General features: G+C 49.1%; 1 protein-coding gene across 1 annotated transcript in view; it reads left to right on the forward strand.

Moving 5' to 3' along the window:
- The first annotated feature begins 1,011 nt into the window (after positions 1 to 1,011).
- LOC116823820 (glyoxylate reductase/hydroxypyruvate reductase-like) overlaps positions 1,012 to 20,726 on the forward strand; it is a 39,741-nt gene continuing 20,026 nt past the window's right edge. Inside the window, exons 1-4 of the mRNA XM_032778677.2 lie at positions 1,012 to 1,178; positions 8,257 to 8,387; positions 9,504 to 9,576; positions 11,019 to 11,135. Coding sequence (XP_032634568.1) covers positions 1,012 to 1,178; positions 8,257 to 8,387; positions 9,504 to 9,576; positions 11,019 to 11,135 — 488 coding nt within the window. The remainder of the gene's footprint in view (positions 1,179 to 8,256; positions 8,388 to 9,503; positions 9,577 to 11,018; positions 11,136 to 20,726) is intronic.

Below are 20,726 nucleotides of genomic sequence, written 5' to 3' on the forward strand. Positions count from 1 at the left end.
GACGGTGTCTTGCAATGATTCTTTGTCCTTCAGTGCCAACGGGGTACTCAGGGGGGCATAAAAGTAGACATAGGCCGTGCCTCAAGGACCTCACAAGCCACAGCTGATTCCCAGCTCAGAAGAGGCCAGCACAGACTCCTGCCAGCTCAAGCAGAGAGGATGCTCTGTTGATAAGGCTGCTGCCTAGAGAGGAGGATCTTTTGCATTCTAGTCTCTCAGTTAGATGCTTGCACAGCCAGATGGTACAAATGGCAAACTGGCATCCGCACAGCCACCATGGCACAGCCAGCGTGTCTGGAGCTGTTCCACAAACACTGCCCCAGGAGGCTGCTGTTTTACAAAACATCAGCCTCTGCACAACGTGACTTGTCATGCACCATGTGCTCTTGGCACAGCATCCATGGAGCAGGTCTGGACACGTCTGGGGGCATCATCGCATGAGCCGAATCTGACCTGTGGGATCTGCTGATGGTGCGAGCCCATTTGGGGTTATGACCCACAATTTGGGAACTGCTGAGAAAATGCATCATCCAGTATATTTTTTGACATAGTCCAACTGTAAATATTTGGGACCCCCAGTCTCAATCTTTGTTACTTCACAAACGATTGTTTTTAAACATCTATGAGATCTCAACTTCCAATAGGACTGAGGAGAACCCCCAAAGCTCTTTTTAATGCAACAGGAAACATAAACTAACAGTTGTTCTGCAGCAGTTCAGTTTTTTTCCCCAAGTCACACAGGTTGGCGTGAGCCGTGTTTTCTTATTAACCAGGTTTTCCCTCCTCACAGGCCTTGTCTTATTTAAACTGCTAGATTAAAGAAGAGTGCACAAACATAAGCTGTGACAGGTCAGCTCAATAAAGAGATCCCAGCCTCACCTCTCATTGGTCCAAGGGAACTTATCACGCAACCTCCCACTCCCTGGTTGCACAAACTCGCTGAACTGACTGGCACAAAAACATCTCATCCAAAGTCCTGCTTTCGGACGTTGTCAGTGCCTTTGCTCTGCAATGCAGATGCTCGGTCATTTGAGATGGCTGCAGAAGACTCTGGTGCCAGAGTTCCACAGCTGGTGTAAATTACAAGCACCAAATGCAGCTGGGAAGCAGTTACCTAGAATCTACGTGACCCGGCGGATTCCACTGGATGGGATGAAGATCCTGAGCCAGTCAGGGCTGTGAGTATTCCTTTTATGCACATCCAAAGCCTCCCCTGGGAAAAGAAAGGCAGAGCAAAGCCCATGCCTCGCACACCATTGTCAAAAGTTGCAGTCTGTGGAGTAACAATAATGTAAAACTGGAGTAACTGAAAGGAACCCCCTGCCTCAGTATGTCAATGTCTCTGAAGTCAGTCCAGCTAGGTTGAACGTGGACTGTAGCACTAAGTGAATCATTAACTTCCAAGGAAGAAGAAGGTGCTAGATTTCCAACAGGTCTATGGTGCATTTCTTGAATGCTTGAGGTTCGTCTGACTCTCCCTCATCTGACTTGGAAGCGGACTCTGAGGCTGAAATCCTGGCTCCACTCAAGTCAATGGAGGCTTTGCCATTGATTTCAGTGCGACCAGGATTTCACCCCAGGTGAGGTGAGAAGTTGTTCGGCATCCATGAATTCATTACACAGAGTCATTTCGTGGGCTTGGACATCTCACTGCGAAGCTGCTGTTTGGGTTTGATACAGATGGAATCACAAAATTTATTGGGACCTCAGTTTGCTTTGGCAATGATTCGCCTGCATTGGAAAGCTACTGTTCTGCCATTGAAATCCAGGGAACTGTTACCGTAGTCTTTAGCAGTAGCCTTTAACCAGGATGCCTGCTGGAATTCACAGGCATCCCAAAATGTGTGACTACTGTTTTTATTAGATGTGCTGTGGAAAACAGTACAAAAATGTAAGATTTCTATAAAATTCCTTGCAGTTGACCCAATGAAAGGCTAAGGCATTTGTAAAGCTCTCTTCTGCAACAATATCACTTTACAATGTAAAAATCAGACCGTGTTCCTAATGATTGCAAATCTAATTTTAATATTCTAACCAAATATACATTTCAAGCCTAGAACCCAACAGTCACCTGACTTTGCATGACAAATCTCTCTGAAAAAATTAGATATTGTTGGATTTTCTAAAACAAAATATTGAGCTTTGAGAAACCAAGTTAAATGAGGGCAGAAAAAATAGCGAGTTTTAATTAAAGAGCGTTTGATCCAAGTGGGAATTAGATGCTGAATGGATGAATAGGCTGAGTGCCTAGTAAAGGAAAGTTAAATCATAGAACAGTCAAAGAGTTAGTTCAGAACTCTGTACAGCTACTCAGCCTTCAGTGGGGTCAAAACCCAGAAGGCCATGAATGGTGACTGGACTGGGTCCACCTGTTCTGGGGCCAGGTCAGCATGAGGCACAAAGAAGTCAAAAAAACCAGCCCTGAGGCTAGAAATTCCAGCCCTGCGTGGTGCCAGAAAGCATTGTCTATGAAAAATGTGAGTGGAATCTGGAAATCCAAGCTGGTTGGAATTTCTGAGTTACAAAATCGGGCCGGGGGGGGTGAGAAGTGGGAAATCAATTTTTTTTCTGAGCTGGTCGAAGTGTTTTGAAAATTTGAAGTTTTAAAGAAGTTTTTAAATTCAATTTTTTAAAACTTGAAAAAAGTCACCATTGTTTGACTAGCTCTGTTGGAACTAGGCACGGTGAGCTAAAGGAGCTATTTAATGAGTATGAACAAGTGCATCCGTAGCAGACAGGTGGTGAGATGCTTCGGACATCAGACGTGTTCACATCTATGGGTACAATCTACATGGAGTTTGAACAGCAAGGAAAAGAGAGAGCTCACCGCACAATTCAGCATGGAACAGGGTAGCAGTGAAGGGAGGTATTTTCAAGACTGTCTAAGTGAGTTAAGAGCACTGTTTGTAGTTCTAGCCAAACCCAGGAATGTCACCGCAGACCCCTGAGTGGCGGGTGGAGTCACTGACACCTGCACATTAAACTTCAGAGGCTGCTACTGCGCTTGCTATTAGAGCATCAGTGGCTGTGGGAGGGGGAGTATTTCTGGGTCTCTTGCTGACCTCTGGGGAGTTCAAACCATTGCCTGACCCATCCCAAGCCCGTGACTGGATAGCAGCAGTCAGTGGCCCTACTCAGTGCTCTGGAGAAAGCAGATGAGGTGCCTCAGAAGAGAGTCAGGCTGAAATCAAGCCGCTCCCTTCCCTCCACACACACCAAAGGAGAGCTAAGGGCAGTGGGAAGGAGTCCTGGGGAGAGAGCATGTGAAAACTTGAACTTCTAAGTAAACGTGCAAATTTGGCCTGTTGTCACCCCCTCTGAACTGCAGGGACCCTGTAGAATTGTCCAGCCCTGGTTGGCACTAGACAGCTATCTGTGCAGCAGTTCCAGATTGTAAAGTGATATTGACATTGGAACGAGCAATATCTGTGATATGTAAGTAAACTTCAATAGTCCCTGGCCCTGCTGATCACTGCGATCACATACAGTGTGCTGCGTCTCATCCTGCCCCAGAGGAGCTCTAGGGTTTAGCACCATTAGTCAGTAATATTTGGGGAAATGAAGCAATTTCGTATCATTCCTGAGAGCCAGAGCCTCGCTATGCTGGCAAGACAGGCATAATAAAGGCAGGCAAGGTGCCATCTCAAACCCACAGGCTCTGCCAATGTCCTGCATTCCTGAGCTGGCTGTAGGGCTGCCGGGCCAGGGTTGCCCCGGTCCCAAGCAGGTGCCCATGTCAAGCTGAGGAAGGGACTCCTGGGAAAGCCCCTTTCCACTGCTGGGAGAGCTAGTCAAAAATTTTCCAGTGAAACCGTTTTCTCATAGGAAAATAGGGCTTTGTCAAAATGTATTTTTCTGCAGTAAAAAAATGTTGTTAGATTTAAGTGTTTCATAATGAAATATTTTTGGGAACGAAACCCAATTGTTCATTTCAAAATTAAGGGGCGCCCCTTTCCCCCCCCCAACTTCCCAACACTGTTTTCCAACTGCGAAAGGTTGGAAAGAACCCCTGCTTTTTCATGCCACTTTACTGTTATAGTTAAAAAAAACAATATGAGTGAAAAGGGGGTTTTCTCCCCACTTCCCTCCTTTTTTCCATTGGAAATGGGGGGAAGGGGGCAAACTGCTGGGGGAAACACCCAAAAAGGTTTTTAAAAACAGAATTTTGGAGGGCTTTATAAACCAAACCATTTTGAAGTCAAGTACGTTTTCATTCAGTTTTAAGGTTTCCCATTGGAAATCCTCATTTTTTAGTTAAAACAAATGGATACAGATTTTCCTCCCCTGCAAATCCCCTCCAATCCAAATCCCTCATATATGGAAATGGTGGGAATTGCCCTGTAATGGGGCGGCCTACCCTTCCAAGGACCAGGAGGCCTCAGGCAGGCCAGCCAGTCCTTTTCAGTCAACTCAGCCCATGCCAGATTAGCTGCCTCCAAGCCTAAACGTGCCGGATTAATTGGAGTCAGGTGACAGTCTGACATCGGGGCTGAGAAAAAACAGTTGGATAGAGAAATTGCAGGGGGTGGGTTGTGGAGGGCCAGGAAGGACTCCTGCGAACGTGCCTGAGACTCAGTGCTCTGCCCCTGATGCTTAAATGGAGCCCTCAGGTGGGCTAGGAGGAGCCCCAGTGAGGAAAGAACTCTTTGGTTGTTTGCATATTTGTGACTCTGGCAGGGGACGGAAATCTGAGAGCCACGTGAACCCTGGGAGAGACTGAAATCTGGCTGAGGAAAACTGAGGCAGGCAGAGTGATAGATGGCCAGCAGGGACTGCTGCAAGGCAGGCGTGCCCTGCTATGCCGTATGATTTACCATAGACGGAGATTGGGGGAAAGGAAAGTTTGGCACAATTCCCCGGCAGAGATTCCTCCTAATCCTTCCCTTGGAGGGGGCAGGCTTCACCCCAGGCCTTCTCCTAACAGATCAGAGAGCAGCTCGGCCCTCCCCGCAGTGCCACAGAGCTGGCATGGTTTGCTAGAGGCACAGGTCTTGGCAGAAGTACTGGCCTCCTTGGTGCCAGGCTAATACTGAATGGGGCAGGGTTATGAGTCTGCGTGGCGTTGTACAGCTTGCCTCACCCATACGCTGCTTTGGTTGCTAACGAGTTCATAGTGATTTAACTAGAGACAGGGCTGGTTCCAGGCACCAGCCGACCAAGCACATGCTTGGGGCAGCACCTTGGGGCAGGGCGACGCTTGGTTTGGGGGGGGGGGGGGCGTTGTTCGGCAGGGCAGCGCTGGAGGGGTATTTTTTGTTTAGTTGGGTTGTTTTTTTTTGGCCAGGCAGCGCTCGGAGGGAGGGGCGTTCGGCGGCGCAGCGCTTGGGGGGGCAGGGGCTTCGACAGCGTGGCACTCGGGCAGGCGGGGGTTTCAGCGGGGTGGCCTTTGGGAAGGGCGGGGGTTTCAGCGGCATGGCGCTCGGAAGCGGGGGCTTTGGCGGCGCGGCGCTAAGGGGGACGGGTTTCGGCTGTGCGGCACTGGGTGGGGTGGGGGCTTTGGCGGCGCGGCACATGGGAGGCTGGGGCGTTCCGCGGCGTGGCGCTCGGGGAAGTGAGGTGTTCTGCGGCACGGTGCTGGGGGAGGTGTTACGGTGAGGTGACGGTCTTTTTTTTTTGCTTGGGGCGGCAAAAAAGTTAGAGCTAGAGAGGCAGCAGGTGGCCACCAAGGTCAAACTAAAGTTTTTGCCCAAGTCACCACTGTGTGACCCAGTGGTCCTGGAACGCATTTTGCAGTGGGGGTGCTGCCTCTCCCTGTGCCACCTCTCCCCAGAGCTGGGGCCAGGACTGGGATGTGGCTCTGAGAGGCAGGCGGGAACGCAGACAGGGGTAAGGGGTCTGAGGCTGGGACCACAGCTGGGGGTGGGAGCAGAGCTCCGGGGGCGGGTCCTGCAGCTGGGATCCCAGCACGGGGCCAGGAGCAGAGCTCCAGGTGTGGGGCTGATGGCCAGAACCCCGTGCAAAACCTGGGGGTACTGCAGCACACCCCACACCCCTAGTTCCCATACCTATGGTGTGACCCTGGTTTTAAGCTGGTGCCGCTACTGGTCTCTGTGGAATTACACTGGTCTAAGAATGATGGAGCAAAGTGAAGAATTGGGCTGTATGTCTTCAGTGGTGTTTTGAATTCACCCCGCGCTTCACAAACAGGCGTTACCACAGCCCTCTCCCGCTTAAAGAGAGAGGCGTTTCCTCACACTTTTAGTGCAATCACTCTCTTTGACAAATAGGGAGTTACTTGGTTCACTGCCACTGGTTAATGTGCAGTCTGGAACGACTCAAACCATGAGTATCTACCATGAGATCACACCACTAGACTCTAAAGGACATGGTACTGGGGGGAGACACCATCTTGTGCTTCTCTGTACAGCACCTGTACAATGGGGTCCTGGGCCTTGGCTGGAGCTCCTTAGCACCCTGCAATAGAAGCACCTTAAGTGATTTCTTCAGTTGCACCCATCCGCTTGGTCTGACTATGAAATTTTTCCTGTCAAAGCTTTAAAACTAAAAATAACAGACAGTCATTATCTCTTTTAATAAAGGAAAATTAAAATGCTGCTCCTTAGAACCCAATTGCCCAAAGATTTTGGTTGCAGCTAACTAATTACAAAATCCCCTGCCTTAAGGATTAAATAAACCTGGCTGGTTACAATCCCTGATGGAGAAAATATGTTGTTTTCTCCCCTACGGGAAACTTTCGAATTCTTAGACTGTTACTGCAAGGTTATTTTTATAACAGCCTAAATACATGTGTTTGCACTTCAGTGAGCACAGACTTTCATCTGGTTAATAGACTCCGAATGTCACAAAACCTGAAACAATGATGCCAATTTACGATCCACATGTAAAATTTCTGGAGGTGCAACCTGCAAAAGGAAACGAATCACTGCTGTGAGTGGGGTATGATGCTCTAGATGCCTGAGCAATGCAAAACTGAGACTGATGACAGGCACCAAACCCTCAACACAAAATTAAATTCAAAACCTGGCCTCTGGCTGGGCCGGTGACCTAGCCAGGAGGGGAATATGCTTCTGTCTAGGATAACTGGGTTCTGCATTCTTGCTCTTACTGAAGGGATTGAGGGCCAAACTCATCCCTGGAGTAAGTGCACTGGCTCCTATGGAGTCACACTAGGAAGGAATGTGGCCTCTCAGATGGAGAGTGGGGTTAGTCTCAATTCATGTAGCAGTTAAACACAATACAGTAATGACAGATGATTCCCAGTATCATAGAAGATCAGGAGGTCATCTAATCCAACCCCCTGCTCAGAGCAGGACCCGATGTAATTCTGGAGTAACCCCAGCAAAGCTAATGGGTTTACATGCATAAAGTGACCACACATGTCAGTTTTACTGAGCTCATCCTGTTTGTTCATATGAAGTGTCCCAGTGAAACTGACATCACCCTCCATGGCGTTGTCTTTTTATACCTTTCCCACTTGTGTTACTGAACAAAGTCCCTCTTTCAACGTGCAGGGACACATTCTGCTTCCAGTTCCACTGGAATGCTGGACCGAACCCAAGGAAGTTAGTAGAGTTACGCTGTATTTACACCCAAGTAACTGAGAGGACAATTGTCCCAGGAGGACCATAGACCTGGTTACAGTACAATGATCGGAAGCCTTTCGCTAGACACCATTCAAGATTTGACACCAAACACTGCAGTGGTAATGGTAGCTCTTCTGGAATTGCCTCATATGCAAATTAGGTATCTGATAAACTCAAAATTTTAATTTTAGTGGTAATCTTCATTTTCTGATCCTGTTTGGAGAAATAGATATTGCTTGCCCTGAAAAAATGATTCACAAGTAGAGTACACTGAATAGATACTTAGCACTTCTGAGATACGTTCTCCTTCCTAAAGGGCTCCATTGTAACTTGGCACAGAGCTTACTGGTCCAAGAGCAGGCCAGAAAACACGCTGTGCCTCCAAGAGCCATTGCTTACTGCCCCGCTCTCCCCTGGATCTGGGATGTTCCAGAGTAAAACGTCACCGCAGGTTACCCTCACCCAGTCCGCGGGCCCAGCCAGCTGCTCTGATTTTCAAACAAGGTGAGTACCCAGGTCTCCTCTCAGTTTCCCTCTAGCCTCTTGCTCACAGGGGTAGTTGGGAGACTAGCCAGACATTGTCTGGCGCTGCAATCGGAGCAGGAGGGCAAGAGGGCTTTGCTGCCTGGTAAGGGCTGTAGCAGACTAGCCTTGTGGTCTTTACAAACCACAGCCATGGCCCTGATACCTTTCCCCGTCTCTCCTCTTGCAGCTGCAGCATTGAGCAGTGGGATTCGGATGAGCCCGTGCCACGCTCGGAACTCCTGGCGAAGGTTGCTGGGATTCGAGGCCTGTATTGCCTCCTGACAGAGAAGATAGACGCCGAAGTGCTGGATGCAGCAGGTAGGGCACTGAATGCTGCAGAAGTACTTTGAACTTGTCGGTATGAGATGCCCCCAAATGATCGTGCATTCATGTCCACTCATGCTAGCATGTTCCCATTTTACATTATTGATGGTCAGATGTGGAAGCTCAGCAGCTGAAAGGGGCTTGAAGGGGCCCTTCTGTTTCCCAGTGCATACAGATAAAGAGGCATCTATGCTGGAATCAGTCCATGAGGCAGGTTTCTTTCTGAGTGGCCATTTCCCTGATTTGAATTAGGGTTGTGCATGCACCCTGCTATTTGGCCAGGGAGTAGCCAGGGGTCTGTTTGGGTAGCTGAGGAATGATTTTTAAAATCGCTTAAAGAATGAGGATCTTGTTGTAATCCAATGCTGTGAGCTAAAGGAGTAAATTCATTAGCAAGTATCAGTAGTAGGCTTTTATCCTCTGTTGCAAGAATCTGATGCAACTTACCCTCTGAGGAGCCCTGCACAGGTATAACACAGTGGGAATGTGAGACAGCCATCTGCAGAACATGGTGTGCCGAGGGGACAGGGAGGGTACGACGGAGCTAAGATAAGCACCCATGCCCTAGCCAGTGGTCGTTGTAGTGGTTGTTTGCAAGAGGAGTAATGGAAGGTTACTAGAACTATAGGGCTGGAAAGGACCTCAAGAAGTCATCAAGTCCAGCCCCTTGCGCTGAGTCTGGACCAAGTAAACCTAGACCTGTCCTAACGGGTGTTTCTCTCACCTGTTCTTTAAAACGTCCAGTGATGGGGATGCCGCAACCTCCCTTGGAGCACCACTCTTGAGCTGAACTACCCTTAGAGTTAGAAAGTTTTTCCTGGTATCTAACCTAAATCTCCTTTGCTGCAGATTAAGCCCATTGCTTCTTGTCCTATCTTCAGTGGACATGGAAAACAATTGATCCCCATCCTCTTTGCAACCACCCTTATCATAGCTGAAGACTATCAGATCCTCACTCAGTTTTCTCAAGACTCAAGCTATTGAATGTGTGCAGTAGTAGATCTGGCCTAGCTCTCACCGAGCATGGAGCTGAGGCTGCCAACGTTGTTACACAACCACGCTCTGGTTGGATGTGAAAGTGAATCCATTTGTTCTCTCCTTCAACCACAGGGCGCAGCCTGCAGGTGGTCAGCACGATGTCAGTGGGCTATGATCACGTGTCTCTGGAAGAGCTGAAGAAGAGGTACAATGTGCTGTTGTGGTTTAGTCACAAGCTGTACAAATGCAAGAGTCACCACAGTCCCGTCTCCACAAGAAGGGAAATGGGGGTAGTTTAAAGGTCTGTCTGCCCTTGGGCTGGCTCAGGAGCCCCTTGTTACATTGGAATCCCAGTCACTCCCTTCTTTGTTAGGAGCATGGTGCTCTCCATCAAGATTATAAACGATGCCAAAGCAGACATCACGGAAACCACCTCGTTTAGCACTATCTTCTATCGCCATCCCCACTCTTCCTGGCCGTGTCAGCAAGACAGCCAAGGAGGTCCTGGGTTTGGGGGCTGATGTCTCAACGAGGTCAGCAATAGGAGGTTAGCAAGGAGAGCAACTGTGCAGTCCCTGGTCTTTGTAGAATGAAGAACCTCAGTCCCAGATCTGGCCCCTCTCTCGTTTGTTTGTCTCTCATACTTAGGTGACCTCCGTGTCTTTGTGACCCCTCCCATCTCCTGAAGGGGAAGTCGCTGCTAGTTCCCCAGGAGCTCCAGCCCCTTCTTGAAGGTTAAATAGACTGGCACCTTGCAGGAGCAACAAATGTCTTTTACAAGAGAAAGTACCATTCAGTGTGTTATTATCTAATGCACAAAAATGAAAAACAAGCCACATTAATATTATTATCTTAAGCAGAACTGCACAGCATCTGCTGTGCACCACACTCATTCTCCTTCTTCACGGTCAGCCACCCCACCCACCCACCCCGTCCCTGCTTGCAGTCCCTAGCCTCACCTTCTTCCCTGCCATGATGCCAATCCCCAATCACCTCAAGTGGCCCTTCTTAGAGTTTTTTTTTTTAATGCAGTTGCAACGTTCCCTGGAAAAACCCAATTCCTGAAACAGAGTCAATAGGAGTCAATATATGCCTCACCCCAGTGTTGAGTTATATTTAAACCCTGAAATCTCCTCAGGTGGAATGACTAGAAGGCCTCCATTTTCAGAAGCAGCTAATGATTTTGGATATCTGTCCTGACATGTTGTGGGGAGAGAAGGGATCAGTTTTCAGAAAGCGTGGAGCACTCGCTCTCTGGTAATCAACCCCCTGGAGATGTCTCAAGTGTGGCTTGGAAAAAAAAAAACAATACCAAAATTTGGCTCAGTGGTGATCCCAGCTATAATGCTCAAAGTTCACCAAAATATTTTTGTATACAATGTAGAGGCTCAACTTCCAGCGAGTTTCCCGTCCATTGCGAACCCCCAACCAGATGTGCTGGGTTTTCATACTGAACTTTCGCACAGCTCTAATCATAGCTTCAATCCAAGACCTTTCTGTAAGTCTAGAGAAACATTTATTTCTGAGGAAATGTGGCATAACCTTCATATCCTAATGGTCTAGAAACACTTCAGGTGTGACCGTTCCTACACTGAGAAGACTCCAGTGATGTAATGGTGTATTTGTTATTTGTGTCCTTTGATGCAGAGGAATCAGATTAGGATACACACCAGACGTATTGACTGAAGCAGTTGCTGAACTAACAGTTGCTCTTCTTCTGGCAACCTCCCGTCGACTGTTAGAAGCTGTGCATGAAGCTAAGAAGTAATTTTTTTTGTCTTTATTCAAACTAACTCATGAAAACTGTTGATGTTGAGTCTGTCGGTAGGAAGTGAAAGACCAATGTTTTCATGAGTAAACAACCAAAAGCTGGGGAGTTGGATAAGTATTTTAGGAGCATATTCTCCTCTCCATGATTAGGAGTTTTATAGATGATACTTCACATGTCCTGAGATGAGAAAATATAGTCTATGGGTATGACTGCGCCATTCCTCTGGGAAGGGCGCCGCGCCCTCGGGTTAGGGTTCCTAAGGGTAGAGCACTTGGAGCTAAGGTTAGGGTTCCTATGGGTAGGGCACTTGGAGTTAGGGTTAGGGTTCCTATGGGTAGGGCTTCCCGCCCTAGGGTTAGGGTTCCTAAGGGTAGAGCACTTGGAGCTAGGGTTAGGCTTCCTATGGGTAGGGCACTTGGAGCTAGGGTTAGGGTTCCTATGGGTAGTGCTTCCCACCCTAGGGTTAGGGTTTCTACGGGTAGGGCACTTGGAGCTAGGGTTAGGGTTCCTATGGGTAGGACACCCCTCCCTAGGGTTAGGATTACTATGGGTAGAGGATTTGAAGCTAGGGTTAGGGTTCCTATGGGTAGGGCTCTAGGAGCTAGGGTTAGGGTTCCTATGGGTAGGGCTCTAGGAGCTAGGGTTAGGGATCCTAGGGGTAGGGCTCTAGGAGCTAGGGTTAGGGTTCCTATGGGTAGGGTGCCCTGCCCTAGGGTTCGGGTTCCCATGGGTAGGGCACTTGGAGCTACAGTTAGGGTTCCTATGAGTAGAGCTTCCTGCCCTAGGGTTGGGGTTCCTAAGAGTAGGGCACTTAGAGCTAGGGTTAGGGTTCCGATGGGTAGGTCGTCCTGCCCTAGGGTTAGGGTTCCTATGGATAGGGCACTTGGAGCTTGGTTTAGGGTTCCCATGGGTAGAGCACTTGGTGCTAGGGTTAGGATTCCTATAGATAGGGCACTTGGAGCTAGGGTTAGTGTTCCTATGGGAAGGGCACTTGGAGCTAGGGTTAGGGTTCCTATGGCTAGGGCACTTGGAGCTAGGGTTAGGGTTCCTATGAGTAGGGGTTCCTGCCCTAGGGTTATGGCTCCTATGGGTAGGGCACATGAAGCTGGGGTTAGGGTTCCTAAGGGTAGGGCACTTGGAGCTAGGGTTAGGGTTCCGATGCTTAGGGATTCCCGCCCTAGGGTTAGGGTTCCTATGGGTCAGTGTAGTGAGGCGGCCTGGGTCCCATCCACCCTGGAGGACGAAAAGCCCAGCCAGAGCTACTGATCTCTGAGCCCACCCCGCAAAGGGTCAAGCGCCAACCCAGAAGTATAAAGGGGGTCAAGCGCCGACCCAGAAGTATAAAGGCAGGCCGTCCGAGCTCAGTGAGGCCCCAGCAGCCAGAGCAAGTGGATGTCCCTCCGGGAGCTCGGGACTGGGAGACTCCTGCAACCTAGGATAGCCGCCCAGAGTGGCCCGAAATTCCCCGTGCTCGCTACCCAGAGGAGCTGACGGAGCTCCCCCGTGCTCGTTATCCATAGGAGCTGCGGGAGCTTCCCCGTGCTCATTATCCAGAGGAGCTGCGGGGGCTTCCCCGTGCTCATTATCCAAAGGAGCTGATGGAGCTCCCCCGTGCTCGTTATCCAGAGGAGCTGCGGGAGCTTCCCCGTGCTCGTTATTCAGAGGAGCTGCTGGAGCTTCCCCGTGCTCGTTATCCAGAGGAGCTGCCGGAGCTTCCCCATGCTCGCTACCCAGAAGAGCTGCCGGAGCTTCCCCGTGCTCGTTATCCAGAGGAGCTGCGGGAGCTTCCCCATGCTCGTTATTCAGAGGAGCTGCCAGAGCTTCCCGGTGCTCGTTATCCAGAGGAGCTGCTGGAGCTCCCCCGTGCTCGTTATCCAGAGGAGCTGCTGGAGCTTCCCTGCACCTGGTATCCAGAGGAGCTGCTGGAGCTTCCCCGTGCTCGCTACCCTGAGGAGCTGCTGGACCTACCCTCCAGCCCCGATTGGGATGAACCCATGCACCTGGACCCTGCGAAGGACGACCCCAGGATCCAGGTAAGCCCGGAGGGGGAGTCTGGAAGTAGCCCGGGGGCAGCTGACCCTAGTCTGGCTGCAGCAGAACCAGAGCCAATGTCAGTGTGTTGCGGCCAGGATCCCCACTGAGTAGGGCTTCTGGCCTAGGGGTTAGGGTTCCTATGGGTAGGGCACTTGGAGCTAGGGTTAGGGTTCCTATGGGTAGGGCCCTGGAGCTAGGTTAGGGTTCCTATGGTAGGGCACTTGGAACTAGGTTAGGGTTCCTATGGGTAGGGCACTTGGAGCTAGGGGTTTCCTATGGGTTCCTGGTTCAGGGTTGGGTAGGGCACTTTGTCCACCCTAGGGTTAGGGTTCCTATGGGTAGGGTACTTGGAGCTAGGGTTAGGTTCCTATGGGTAGGGCTTCCTGGCCTAGGTTAGGGTTCCTATGGGTAGGGCACTGGAGCTAGGGTTAGAGTTCCTATGGGAGGGCACTTGGAGCTAGGGTTAGGGTTCCTATGGGTAGGGGCACTTGGAGGGTTAGGGTTCCTAAGGGTAGGGCACTGGAGCTAGGGTTAGGGTTCCTAGGTAGGGCTTACCTGGACCCTAGGGTTAGGGTTCCTATGGGTAGGGCACTGGAGCTAGGTTAGGGTTCCTATGGGTAGGGACTTCCCCCCTAGGTTAGGGTTCCAAATGGGTAGGGCACTTGAGCTAGGGTTAGGGTTCCTATGGGTAGGGCACTTGGAGCTAGGGTTAGGGTTCTATGGTAGGGCACTTGGAGCTAGGGTTAGGGTTCCTATGGGTAGGGCTTGGAGCTAGGTTAGGGTTCCTATGGTAGGGCACCTTGGAGCTAGGGTTAGGGTTCCTATGGGTAAAGGTAGGGCACTTGAGCTAGGGTTATGGTTCCTATGGGTAGGGCACTTGGAGCTAGGGTTAGGGTTCCTATGGGTAGGGCACTTGGTAGGGTTAGGGGTTGCTATGGGTAAGGGTTAGGGACTGCCTAGGGTTAGGGAGTTTCCTATGGGTAGGGCACTTGGAGCTAGGGTTAGGGTTCCTATGGGTAGGGCACTTGGAGCTAGGGTTAGGGTTCCTATGGTAGGGCACTTGGAGCTAGGGTAGGGTTCCTAATGGTAGGCAACTTGGAGCTAGAGATTAGGTTTTCTATGGGTAGGCACTTGGAGCTAGGGTTAGGGTTCCTATGGGGGGCACTTGGAGCTGGGTTAGGGTTCCTAGGTAAGGGCACTTGGAGCTAGGGTTAGGGTTCCTATGGGTAGGCACCTGGAGCTAGGTTTAGGTTCCTATGGGTAGGGCACTTGGAGCTAGGGTTAGGGTTCCTATGGGTAGGGCACTTGGAGCTAGGGTTTAGGGTTCCTAAGGGTAGGGCACTTGAGCTAGGGTTAGGTTCCTATGGTAGGGCACTTGGAGCTAGGTTAGGATTCCTATGGGTGGCTTCTCCGCCCTAGGGTTAGGGTTTCTAAGGGTAGGCACTTGGAGCTAGGGTTAGGGTTCCTATGGGTAGGGCACTTGGAGCTAGGGTTAGGTTCCTATGGGTAGGGCACTGGAGCTAGGGTTAGGGTTCCTAAGGGGTAGGGCAACTTGAGCTAGGGTTTAGGGTTCCTGGTTAGGGACTTCCCGCCCTGGGGGTATCTACGTTAGGGGCTTTCTATGGGTAGGCCACCTGGAAGCTAGGGTTAGGGTTCCTATGGTAGGGCACTTGGAGCTAGGGTTAGGGTCCTATGGGTAGGCACCTTTGAGCCTAGGGTTAGGGTTCCTAAGGGGGTAGGCACTTCTGGATCCTAGGGTTAGGGTTTCCTATGGGTAGGGTTACCTGGGTGCTAGGGTACGGGCTTTCTATGGTAGGGCAAACTTGAAGACTAGGGTTAGGGTTCCTATGGGTAGGGCACCTGAGAGCTAGGGTTAGGGTTCCTATGGGTAGGGCACTTGAGCTAGGGTTAGGGTTCCTATGGGTAGGGCACCTGGAGCTAGCGGTTAGGGTTCCTATGGGTAGGGCACCTAAGAGCTAGGGTTAGGGTTTCCTATGGGTAGGCTTCTTGAGCTAGGTTAGGGTTCCTATGGGTAGGGCACCTCCCGCCTAGGGTTAGGGTTCCTATGGGTAAGGGCTTCCTTGGAGCTAGGTTAGGGTTCCTAATGGGTAGGGCACTTGGAGCTAGGGTTAGGGTTCCTATGGGTAGGGCACCTGGGAGCTAGGGTTAGGGTTCCTATGGGTAGGGCATGGATCCCGAGGGTTAGGGTTCCTATGGGTAGGGCTTCCTGGAGCCCTAGGGTTAGGTTCCTAATGGTAGGGCTCTTGAGCTAGGTTTTAGGGTTTCCTATGGGTAGGGGCACTGGAGCTAGGGTTAGGGTTCCTATAGGGTAGGCATTCCCGAGCTAGGGTTTAGGGTTCTATGGGTAGGGCACTTAGGGTTTGCTTCATGGTTAGGGCTTACCTGGAGCCTAGGTTAGGGTTGCTAGGGTAGGGACTTGGAGCTAGATTGTTCCAATGGTAGGGCACCTTGGGTTTGGGTTTCTATGGGTAGGGCACCTGGAGCTAGGGTTTAGGTTCCATTCGGTATAGGGTTCCTGGAAATAGGGTAGGGGCTTGGTAGGAGCTAGCTAGGGTTAGGGTTCCTATGGTAGGGCACTTGGAGCTAGGGTTAGGTTCCTAGGGTAGGTGCCACTGGAGCTTAGGGTTAGGTTCCTATGGTAGGGCACTTGGTGAGCTAGGGTTAGGGTTCCTATGGGTAGGGCTGCCTGGAGCTAGAGGGTTAGGGTTCCTATGGGTAGGGCACTTGGAGCTAGTTTTAGGGTTCCTGTGGTAGGGCACTTGGTTCTAGGGTTAGGGTTCCTATGGGTAGGGCACTTGGAGCTAGGGTTATAGTTCCTATGGGTCGGGCACTTGGAGCTAGGGTTAGGGTTCCGATGCTTAGGGAGTCCCGCCCTAGGGTTAGGGTTTCTATGGGTTGGGCACTTGGAGCTAGATTTAGGGTTCCGATGAGTAGGGATCTGGAGCTGCGGTTAGAGTTCCTATGGGAAGGGCACTTAGAGCTAGAGTTAGGGTTCCTATGGGTAGGGATTCCCGCCCTAGTGTTAGGGTTCCTATGGGTCTGTCACTTGGAGCTAGGGTTAGGGTTCCTATGGGTAGCGAACGTAGAGCTAAGGCTAAGGTTCCTATGGGTAGGGATTACCACCCTTGGGTTAGGGTTCCTATGGATAGGGCACTTGAAGCTAGGGTTAGGGTTCCCATGAGTAGGGATTCCCGCCCTACAATTAGGGTTCCTAAGGGTAGGCAATTTAGACCTAGTGTTAGCGTTCCTTTGGGTAGGGCGCCCCTCCCTAGAGTTAGGGTTCCTAAGGGTAGGGCACTAGTAACTAGGGTTAGGGTTCCTCTGGATAGGGCCTCCCGCCCTAGGGTTAAGGTTCCTAAGGGTAGTGCACTTGGCACTAGGGTTGGGGTTCTATGCGTAGGGCACTTGGAAATAGAGTTAGGGTTCCTATGGGTAGGAATTCCTGCCCTAGGGTTAGGGTTCCTATGGGTAGGGCACTTGAAGCTAGGGTTAGATTTCCTATGTATAGGGCACTCGGAGCTAGAGTTAGGTTCCTATGAGTAGGCTATTTGGAGCTAGGGTTAGGGTTTCTATGGGTAGGGCTCTGGAGCTAGAGTTAAGGTTCCTGTCGGTAGGGATTCCCGCCATAGGATTAGGTTTCCTAAGTGTAGGGGACTTGGACCTACTGTTCGGGTTCCTTTTCTTAGAGATTCCCGTCCTAAGGTGATGGTTCCTATGGGTAAGGCACTTGAAGCTAGACTTAGGTTCTTGTGGGTAGGGATTCCCGCCCTAAGATTAGGGTTCCCATGGGTAGGGCAGTTGGAACTAGAGTTAGGGTTCCCATGGGTAGGGATTCCTGCCCTAGGGTTAGGGTTCCTATGGGGAGGGAACATGGAGCTAGGGTTTGGATTCCTGTGGGAAGGGATTCCTGCCCAAGGATTATGGTTCCTATGGGTAGGACACTTAGAGATAGGGTTTAGGTTCGTATTTGTAGGGCACATGGAGTTAGGGTTAGGGTTCCTATGGGTAGGACACTTGTTTGTAGGGTTAGGGTTCCTATCTGTAGGGCACTTGAAGCTAGGGTTAGGGTTCCAATGGGTAGGGATTTCCTCCCTAGGGTTAGGGTTCCTATATGTAGGGCACTTGGAGCTAAGGTTAGGTTTCCCATGGGTAGGGCATTTGGAGCTAGAGTTATGGTTTCTGTGGACAGGACACCTGGAGCTAGGATTAGGGTTCCTATTGGTAGGGCACTTGGAGCTAGGGTTAGGGTTCCCATGGGTAGGTAATCCTTCCCTAGGGTTAGGGTTCTTATGGGTAGGGATTCCATCCCTAGGGTTATGATTCCTATGGGTAGGGATTCCCTCTCTAGGGTTAGAGTTCCTATGTGTAGGGGACTTGGAACTAGGGTTAAGGTTCCTATGTGTAGGGCAGTTGGTACTCGAGTTAGAGTTCCTACAAGTAGGGAACTTGGACCTATGGTATGGGTTCCTATGGGTAGGGATTCCTGCCCTAGGGTTACGGTTCCTATGTGTAGGGCACTTGGAACTAGTGTTAGAGTTCAAAAGGGTAGGGCATTTGAAGCTAGGGTTAGAGTTCCTATGGGTAGGGCTCTTAGAGCTAGCGTAAGGGTTCCTATGGGTAGGGATTCCCGTCCTAGGGTTTGGATTCCTATGAGTAGGGCACTTGGAGCTAATATAGGGTTCCTATGGGGAGGTCACTTGGATCTAGTGTTAGGGTTCCTATGGGTAGGGATTCCTGCCCTTGGGTTACAGTTCCTATAAGTAGGGCACTTGGAGCTAGGGTTAGCGTTCCTATCGGTAGGGCACTTGGAGCTAAGTTTAGGGTTCGTATGGGTAGGGATTCCCAACCAAGCTTTAGGGTTCCTATGGGTAGGGCACTTGGAGCTACGCTTAGGGTTCTTATGAGTAGGGCACTTGTGTCATAAACAGATAGCTAAGGATTAATGTTTCTTTCACCTGTAAAGAGTTAACAAAGGGAACCAAACACCTCACCAGAGGACCAATCAGGAAACAAGATTTAAAACTCAGGAGGAATGTTTGTGTTCTGGTTCTTTTGGTCTGTCTCTTCGGCTATGTAGAGGACTTTCTATCTTCAACAGCTTATCTAAATCTTCAGTTTCCAAGTTGTGAGTAAAAGTGAAGAAAACAAAAGGCTTTTATTGTTTTTTGTATTTACATATTGTCGTGTAGTTGCTTAGAATGTTTACAATTGTATTTCTTTTGAATAAAGGCTGTTATTCATTATTTTTCTTTTAAGCAAATTGCCATGTATATTGTTATCTGATAACAAGACCATTTATTATGTACTTTTCTTTATTTTGTATAAAAAGCTTTTCTGTTTTAGCAACACTGTGGATTTTCTTTTCTAAGCTGAGGCTCTAGGGGAATAGAAATCCCTGTGCCAGGATTAACGCGCTCTCTCTGCATGAGAAAAGACTGGAGGGGAAAAAGAAGGAGGGGGAGAAGGTAAATAGCCCTTCGTTTTGGTTAATTCAAACGGAGTTTAAAGTACAGTAATCTTCCATAACGCCACGGGAGGGGAAGCATGGGAGGAAGTAAAGAGAATACAAGGGGAGGGGGTTATTTCCCCTTTGTGGTAAGAACAGGGGCATATGAGTCTTCGGTTCCCCAGGAAGGTTTTGGGGAGACCAGAGTGAGCCAAACACCGAAATTTTTGGCTGGTGCAGCGCTGTTAGATCCAAGCTGGTAATTAAAGCTTGGAGGTTTATGCAGCACCCACATTTTGGACTCTAGTAGGATTCAGAATTAGGAATTGATGCTATGACAACTTGGAGCTAGGGTTAAGTTCTATGGATAGGGATTCCGCCATAGGTTAGGTTTCCTAATGATCAGGACCAATCTGGAAATAGGAGTTAGGCTTCCTATGGGTTAGGGCACTTGGAGCTAGGTTTAGGCAGTTGCCTATTGTATAGGATTTTCATGCCCCTTAAGTTAGGGTTCTACGAGTAGGGTTCACATTATGCTTTTAAGTTTCAGCTGGTCCTAATGGGTTGGGCGCACCATCCAGAGCTCTAAGTTTAGGGTCCTATTGGGGTTAGAAGGATTTTGTGTACTTCTAGGAGCAGGTTTAGGCGTTTCCTATTTAGGAGTCTCCCGCTCCCTACAGGTTAGGTTCCTTTGTTTAGGAGTTCCACCTAGGATTGGTTTCTTTATGGTTAGGGCCACTTAGAGGCTTAGTATGGTTTAGGCCGTTTCCTGTGGGCAGCCGGTTGCGCTAGTTTTTCTTTTTTTTTTTATTTTTTTTTCTTTTTTTTTTTTTCATATTTTTAAAGACGTGATACAGAAATCAGACTGGTCTATAGCTGATAATACTCATCTTTCAAAAGTGCTGCAGGGTAGAAAATATACTTCTGACCAAAGTAACCTCCAGTTATTGCATGTCTGCCTTCCATGTTTAAATTCTACTTATACTCAATATGATAATCTCCTTTACAAGCTATGAAATTCTCATAAGATGAACAGCTCCTATAGCACCTCCCTAATCTGTGAATATTACTAATGAATAGAATGTCAAGCCCTGCATATAACTATCCTAGACAGATATAGACACAACATCAAATATTCTCGGATGAAAACTGCCGTGCAGCTATTAGAATAATCTTTGACATAGTTCAGCGTTGGGTTATGGTAACTCTATTAGTGCTAAAAAAGTAGCTATCTAATAATTATTCCCTATTCTTGCCGTAGTACTGTAAATATGACTGGATTTTTCACCTTAATATATAGGAGTTCCTTGCTTATGCCCTCGGAGTGGAGTTGGTTCTATTTTATATTACACACTATTGGAAAAGCGAGCAAAGATAGGGCCAATATGTCTTGGCTTGCAAACATGTCAGAACTGAAGTGTAGACCAAGTTCGGCACCATCATTAAACTACTGTTGGAACAGATATCAGAAAGTTCGAGACTTACTTTTGTATCTTCTCTCAGAGGAATGTGTTTTGCTACTTTGAGATTTGTTAGCAAAGTAATCTAATGCTCTCTGGCTAATTCATTATTTTTAGGACTAAGAAAATAGTTGCTATTGTAATCATGGGCCAGTGGATAAAACAACCTTAATGTAAGGGCAAAAACTGCGGCCTCTATTTACTTGCTCGACAGTAACTGATGGGATGTGTGACCTTAGGCAATCACTTAGGGTTAGATGTGACTTGGACTGCAAGTTTTAAATGGCCATGTGGCATACAGCATCATAATCCATTAACATTGTTCGTGGATTTTACATTCATCCTGTGTTTATGGAGTTAGAAATGCAAGAAAAAGTTATGTAATAAGTTTGTTCACCCCTACCCTTTTCGTTTTCAGGTTCTGAATGTTCCCCTATACCCCAAAGCAAGTTTTTTAACCAAAACAGGGAAGAAGACTTTCCCATTCCTGAGACTAAGATAATAAAACTGTACACCGGGGATGGCTCACAGAAAATGCCCTGCTTTATTCATTCTGTCTGAAGCATCTAGCACCAGCCACTGTAAATACAAGGCATTAGAGGGGCCTGGTCTGACGCCAGGAA

This window comes from Chelonoidis abingdonii, chromosome 6 (genome assembly GCF_003597395.2).
Source record: "Chelonoidis abingdonii isolate Lonesome George chromosome 6, CheloAbing_2.0, whole genome shotgun sequence".
Taxonomy (NCBI): Eukaryota; Metazoa; Chordata; order Testudines; family Testudinidae; genus Chelonoidis; species Chelonoidis abingdonii.